The sequence below is a fragment of the Camellia sinensis genome, chromosome 4, assembly GCF_055761805.1.
Source record: "Camellia sinensis isolate YWXY chromosome 4, ASM5576180v1, whole genome shotgun sequence".
NCBI classification, from domain to species: domain Eukaryota; kingdom Viridiplantae; phylum Streptophyta; class Magnoliopsida; order Ericales; family Theaceae; genus Camellia; species Camellia sinensis.
The window spans coordinates 55,456,195-55,464,030 of record NC_138964.1 but is presented as its reverse complement, the minus strand read 5'-3'; the positions used below and the strand labels follow the sequence as shown (position 1 = coordinate 55,464,030).

The following is a 7,836-nucleotide window of genomic DNA, read 5'->3' as shown; positions in this document are numbered from 1 at the left end:
CAAATTTTGAGATCGCTAGAGATTTATTCAATCATTAATTTTAAAAATTAATCGGAATACACGTAAACTAAACTGAATATTCAGTTATCAAAAAAAAAAAAAATTCAAAAATCAATTGATTAAATTCATTCAATAATATATTGTATCACTCTTAAACAAAATAATAATATAAAAATGATTGAATAACTTGAATTTGAATTTGAATTTGTCCGAATTTTTAGGTATCAATCGACCGTCCAGACAAACAGTTAGATGATCGACAAGTTAAAATTCAAATGAGTCAGACGAGTTAAAATTTGAACAATTAATTTTCATCATCAAAATTCTAACAATAATTTTAGATGAAAACCATATAGTAAAACCCGCCACCAATTGTTCTACTAATAATCATTTCCATTTCCGAAAGAAATCATTCAAGCATAGCCTGAATGAAAATCACACAAGCATCACAGTAAACACACACAAGATAAAGAAACAGAGGTATCTCACAATTCCGAGACTCACGTTTAGCCATCCATCCAGAATCTTTAATACTAATAATAATATCAACAACAACTATTAAATTCAAATAATGAATCAATCAAGCAGGTGTTGAGTTGTCCACAACAACAGGCGATGTCCAGACGATGTCTTTGAGTGCAGGCCGAAGCTCTTTGGTGCAGAACTGGTTGTACTCGAAGGTGTCGCCGCTCGACTTCTTCACTTCCACCACCAGCAACGACGGCGTCACGGCACATATCTCCGCCGCAATAGCCAACTTCCCTTTCCTTCCACTCTCCTCCCCTAACATCCTCAAACTGCCCTCTCCGCTCTTCATCACGCTGAACTTCCCCTCCGCCTTCGCCGCCACCTCCTCCAGCCTCGATATCACGCTGCTCGCCGTTCTCGTCGTCGCGAACCTTATCTCCTTCTCCTCCCTCTTCTTCTCCTCGAACAACGGCGACAAATCGAACCCTTCCGACAACGAAATTATATGAAACGCGTTCAGCGTCTCCGTCTCCTTCATGTTCCAATTATCTTCATCTTCTTTAACTATCAAAGATCTTGGAATCGTCTTCTTGAACCAAGACGATTCCACAATCTTCGAGATCGTGATACGAGTGCTCGGATTCGGATCAAGCAATTTCGTTATCAATCTCCTGGACTCCGATGAGAACCACGGCGGACACTTGAAATCTCCCTTGTAAATCTTTCGATACATCACCATAATGTTTTCATCCTGAAAAGGCAAGAATCCAGCTAAAAGCACGTACAGAATGATTCCGCAGGACCAAATATCCGCCTTAGCACCGTCGTAGCCCTTTTTTCCGATCACCTCCGGCGCCACATACGCCGGAGTTCCACACGACGTGTGGAGAAGCCCGTCCTGTCTCAAATGCTCGGCGAAAGCAGAGAGACCGAAGTCAGTCACCTTCAGATTTCCATCGTGATCCAACAAAAGGTTTTCAGGCTTGAGATCGCGGTGATAAACACCGCGACTATGGCAGAAATCAACGGCGGAGATCAGTTGCTGGAAATAGTGTCTCGCTACGTCTTCTCTGAGGCGTCCTTTGGCGATCTTGGAGAAGAGTTCACCGCCGCGAACGAGCTCCATGGCGAAGTAGATCTTGGACTTGTTAGCCATGACTTCGTGAAGCTCGACGATGTTGGGATGTTTCACCATCTTCATCACAGAGATCTCACGCTTCACTTGCTCTATCATCCCAACTTTGATAACCTTCTCCTTCCCAACAACCTTCATCGCCACGCTCTTTCCAGACTGTATATTACGAGCGTGGTACACCTTCGCGAACGATCCGTGGCCTAAAAACCGTCCCAGCTCGTACTTTCCGTGCAGGACGCTGTGGCCGTGACACTTCTCATTATCCTTATCCGTCATGATATTGTAGCTAAATTGTAAATTAAGCGAAAATTTTACTGAATTTGAAAATGGGTGGTGATTGATTGGATTCACCCGTCTTCGACGTGTTTCCGGTGACAATTCCGATCGTTGCCGGTTTTCGTGGGCCTTCCGCCGCCGGAGTCAGGCTTAGAAAACGAAGCAATCCTCATCTCTCTGCATTCTCTAAAGGGCTTCTGAACAATTTTTTTAAGGGGTTTGAGAGCTTGTTATATAGACTGTTTCAGGTGTGAATTTACGTTTTTGTGCTTGGGTATTGGGTGAAGATTGGACGGCTGTGGTGAATCTAGTTTTGGACGCGTGTTGTGATCTTCACGGGACGTATCTCAATTATTTGGAGCTTATATGCATGATTGGTGGGGACTCGTTGAGGGGTCACGTTGTTTGGATTATTATTGCATGCTTGTCAGACCTGGTGGCACTTTCTCGAATCTCAAATACTCCACAAATGTTTTTCGGACAAGGGCACAGCTTCTCTCCAGTCCAAATCTGAACTGGACGGTGCTGTCCGGCCTTTGGGGCCCACTACGGGTCGTGTTAGATAATTTAAACCGTTTCAATGTGTAGAACTCGTCGAGTACTATATGTCTGTAAAAAATCACGTTGATCCGATATCAATAACTATATGATCAAATCAGTTTTTTGTAGCCGTTTATTTTTCGCCGCTCATTTTTTTTCATAAAAAACTGATTTGATCATGTAGTTATCGATATCCGATCAATGTGATTTTTTTCAAATATATAGTACTCAACGAGTTCTCCATATTCAACGGTTTAGATTATCGAAACACAGCCCGTAGTGGGCCCTCAAGGGCCAGACAGCACCGTCCAGTCCAGATTTGGACCGGAGAGATGCTGTGGCCTTCGGACAAAATCTTCTTTCCATCTGGTGGTTTAGATTAATTGCAATTTATCCTTTTATCTCTGTTCTGGTTTGAGGCTCTTAGGCCTTCTCAGTTATAACTAAAAAAAAATTATAAAATTATTATTTTATTTAACACATATCACTTTTCTATCACATTACTTTAAATATAATTTATATTTAATTTATATTTCATAAAAAGTCAAAAAGTATACTTATTTAAATCATCTTAAATCACCCATCTTACTTAAGTCTCGTTTGAAAATAAATTATTTTAATAATTTTAATGTTTTATAAAAAAAAATATGTAAAAAAATAAAGATAATAATGTGACAACTTATAATAATTTTTAATATTTTGATTAAAATATATAATTTATAAACGAGACTTTGTCTCGTTTAATTTGATAGATTCTAAAGCCTTATTTATCATAACTTAAAAAAGTCAAAAAATCAAAAAATCACTATCATATTTAAGTCACATCATCTTATTTAAGTCATATTATCTCTGTAACGCCCTCAAAATAGACTCATTATAAATATTTGTCACTGACATGCATTATTTAAAGAAAACAATTTATTAAATCATTCATCAGAGTATTACTAAGTAAAAGCATTACATGTAACATCAAATTAAATGCCCTATGGGCTTACATCTTTCCAAGCCAACACTTGGACACAAAAATATGAGTTCTAACTCAAATACACGTAAAGCCCTAGGCTTGAATGTTTACATGTACTAACAAATAAAAACAATTAATTAAAGATAGTCTTCAAAATCCAAAAGCCACATCCTCCCAAGCTAAGTCCTTGGAGGTAGCTTATCACCTGAACCTGAAAATGATGTTCCCATAAAGGGTGAGCCACAACCCAGTAGAAAAATACTAAACCAAATATAAGCATTGAATAAAGCTTTAGCATTCAATAGATGGTTAACCAAGATAATCAATTATAACTTAGTACTGTCTCATGATACTAATGTCTATGACATGTTTTAATTCCCATTAATATCAATAAGGCTCAGAACTTGGTCAAGCTTACAACAGTGAACTATATAACATATTCACATTACTTTCAATATCAACAACACAGATGCGACTCAGGCTCATATCAAAACACTTCATACTTCCCATTTGACACACATTTTAGTGCTGTATCAACAACATGTAAAAACACTTCAATATAATAAGCACACATAATAGTGATGCTAATGGAGTCCATCCCCTATCTCCTCCCAAACAAAAATCCGGTTTAGAGGTCCATCCCCTATCTTCCCCTAAACCGTGGAGTACATCCCCTATCTCCTCCCATACAATATGCAAATGCAATGCTCAATCAATACATGTATTTTCTGTACTAATTCAATAGTCAAAATTAATGACTTAACCAATGTGATTAGTTTCAGTTATTCCTAATCCACATGCAATGTCTACAACAATCACGACTATCCTCCACCGATAGCCCAAAACAGTTATTTCTAGACTGGAAATAAATAAATATATCAACAATTCAATAGGCGAGTGATTTAAATAAATATATATACCAACTACACCATTTAATCAATGAATTCCTCAATTTAATGGATTTAACAAAATTCCCCAATTTCCTTAAATTAATTATACAAATTAATTTATTAATACACCTAGGGTTTTTCCCAAAATTACCAAAATGTTCCCAACATATCAAAATACCAAATCTTAGAACAAAACTTATAAGATGGAGTAGGAAATCCCTACCTTGAAGTGGGGAACTCAAATGGAGATGATGACCAAAGACCAACGTGCTCCAAATCCCAAGTTTCTCAGATTAAAACGAAGCCCTCAACCCACTCTAACTTTTTAATAAAGGACCAAGGTTAGATACTCACCCTAGGTAGATCAATTCTTAGAGAGAAGACAAGTTTAGAGAGAGAGAGAGAGAGAGAGAGAGAGAGACTCTCAAGGGGCGGTTTATAAAAGTTAAGAAAGGAAAAGTAGGTCAAAAAGTGATCCAAAAAGTGAAATCACGGACTGATGTAGTCGACTCCCCGCTCGAGCGTGAAACACCCCGCTCGAGTGTCAGACACAGACTCACGCTCGAGCGTGAAAAGAGCCGCTCGAGCGTCGATTGCACACTTCCAGAAGTTTTGCAGGCGATGGTGTCCGCTCGAGCGTGAAACTCTCCGCTCGAGCGTAGGGACAAAATCAAGGGATCACGCTCGAGCGTAAAATATACCGCTCGAGCGGACGAACTGCAGAGTAAAGTACTGGGAGATGGAAAACCACGCTCGAGCGTCAAAACCCCCGCTCGAGCGGAGAAGCAACAACGAAGAGCCCGCTCGAGCGTTAAAAGTTACGCTCGAGCGTGAAGGCCAAAATCTGGGCATCACCTTTTGGTTTCAAAGTGCAACCAACCTGTTTTAAACCTGCCCATTACAACCCAAGACTCAAACACAAGGAGTAAAGACTAGAAGTGATAATGATACAAAAACAAGTCCACGGAACTAAGTCCAGAATACAGTATACAAAGGAAGGAAAAGCCGGGATCGCTATAATCTCTCTATCACATCATTTCAAACCCAACTCATACCTAACTCATATTTCATAAAAAGTCAAAAAGTATATTTATTTAGATCATCCTAAACAATCCTTAAATGTGCTAGTGAGAACATTAGGGCTTGTTTATTTTGTATCTCAAGATACAATTTTTTCAAAAAATTTTCAATTTTTTTGAATTTTTTTTTACAAAATCACTTTCTTTCTCCTATACATCAATCAATCACTTTTTTTTTTTCTTCTCATCTCTCATTTTCAATCATTTTTTTTCTCTCACACACACATCTACTCAACTACAACAAAATATCAAATCATCCCAAATTCTCAAACTCCAAAACTATTTTCAAAATATACATCCAAACAAATAAAAAAAAATTTCTAAACTCTCTCTCCAATTTTATTTTATTTTTTTGAAAATTTATCTCAAAATACAAATTAAACTATATAATGCAAATTGTTAAGATGTTAATTAAAATAAAATAAAATAAAAATATAATTAAAGATTGATCTAAAATATAAAATAAAATTAAGAATTGATTTAACAAATAAAATATAATTAAGTATTTTAAAAATTAATTAAATTAAAACATAAAATAAACAATAATTAAAGATTGGTTTAAAATATAATTAGATTAAAAGGTTATAAATTACAAATAATAATTAAAATAGACCATTCATTCTTAATATATACACAAGTGTGCATATATATATATATATATATTTATATTTATATTCATATAAATCTGTTATCTTCTTCATAAATGTATATATTAGTAAACTATGCCCATGCAAGGCACGACCTATTTATACAAAATATTTGAATTTTATGTAAATTAAAAATATATTTCTTAAGATTTGTTTAAAAAATAGATTGTCTTTTGTAGTTGTAGAAATTTTATCTCGCCTTTTTAAGTTTTTAATTACATAACAAATGATCTATTTTGTTAATAAATCAAATGTGATTCAAACATTGTTACCGAAATCCAATCATCTTAATTTTTTTCATGAATATTTTTTCTTAATGAGTTCTAAAAAGTGAACAATTTGAATCATCGAGATTGGACTTACAATGGGCCCACTAAGCTCAAGTACTCTCTCAAGTTGGATCCCCAATATAAGAGAAGCCCATAAAAAAAATGTAGGGAAGTATCAAAAAGAGTATTTTGGTCCCATTATAAAAAAGAGTTTGGCTTCTCTTAAGTTGTCATCTCAACTTGAGAGATAGTTTGGGTTTGGTAGACCCATTTTCGAATTGAATTTGGTGATCCAAACCGTTCAATTTTTTTAACTCGTTGAATAGAATATTCATGCAAAAAATAAAGATAATTAGACATCGGTAACCACATGCTTGAATCATTTGTTTTTAAAATATGGACGACAGATATAATTTCAAGAATAACCGATCCATTTTTTGTAATACAAATTTAATTCAAATATATAACTACTTATGTTCAATCATTTTAATTTTTTGCATAAATATTCTACTCAACGATTTCTAAGAATTGAACAGTTCAGATCATCGAAATAAGACCTGCGATGGGCTTCACGAACGCCTCAAGTTCTTTCATGTTGAGATGTATACATGAGAGAAGCTTAATCCAAAAGAGGGGGGGAGGGAAGGTTTAATACTAGGGGACTCGGTCTAACAGTCCAAATCTAAATTTCTTTTGTCCAAAAGTCTAGGAGCGAAATTATTATGTCCGTAAGGACATTACTTCTGTACAATGACTAAACTACCCCGTATATGTAAAAGCATGACTCTTTTTATTTTACATCAAACATCTCTCTCTCTCTCTCTCTCTCTCTCTCTCTCTCTCTCTCTCTCTCTCTCTCCTTCTGTCGAAACCCTAGTGTAACAAGCCCGCGGGGGGACCTCGCTACAGCTCGGACTCGATTTTGTAGTCACGGTTCTAAGTCTGAACCAAAGAGTCCAAATCCGGCAAATCGTTTTGAGAAAACAGATTTTTGAAAGAAGTGCCAAACATGGACTGCTTTGCCAGATACAGAGTCGCCACCTAAATATTTTATTTTGGGAAATTTAGGAAACCCTGACTCGGTGCCAAAAGGCCACGTGTCCGTCATCACCAAAGTTGCCTCGGCTCGGGAACTTGGGTACGATTGGGGAAGGTCACTTCGTGAGCACCCCCGCTCGCCCGGTCATAGACCGGCCTCTACTAACCATGATATCAATTTTTGAAAACATTGTGAGTTCTTATTCCGGTTATTAGCCTAGGTTACTATGTAATGCACACAGCATATAAGTATAGACTGGATCACCCGAATTGGAACAAAACATTTCATGCTTGTTTATTTGAAAGATGATTTGCTACTCGCAAGTAGGCTTAAAATGCAGATTTTACCACCCGCAGGTGGGTTTAGAAAAGATGGTTTTGCCACTATCTAGTGGGCTTAAAACAAACAGTCGATGATTTATTCCAATCTAAACAACTCAACCTTCACCCACAGGCATTCAGGCAGATATATCACATAAGCACATAGCCTCATGGTAAGCATGCTATTCATGGCAGTCACTCACACGCAT

General features: G+C 36.6%; 1 protein-coding gene across 1 annotated transcript; it reads right to left on the bottom strand.

Moving 5' to 3' along the window:
• Window positions 1-372: 372 nt before the first annotated feature.
• Window positions 373-2,352, bottom strand: LOC114261034 (CBL-interacting serine/threonine-protein kinase 6). The gene has a single exon (XM_028201242.2). It carries the CDS (start codon window positions 1,877-1,879, stop codon window positions 581-583), a length of 1,299 nt encoding a protein of 432 aa, XP_028057043.2. The 5' UTR covers window positions 1,880-2,352; the 3' UTR covers window positions 373-580.
• Between the last annotated feature and the right edge of the window lie 5,484 nt (window positions 2,353-7,836).

Coding starts and splice junctions, on each gene's coding strand:
- LOC114261034 (XM_028201242.2), bottom strand. CDS start 1,879: ATGACGGATAAGGATAATGAGAAGTGTCACGGCCACAGCGTCCTGCAC.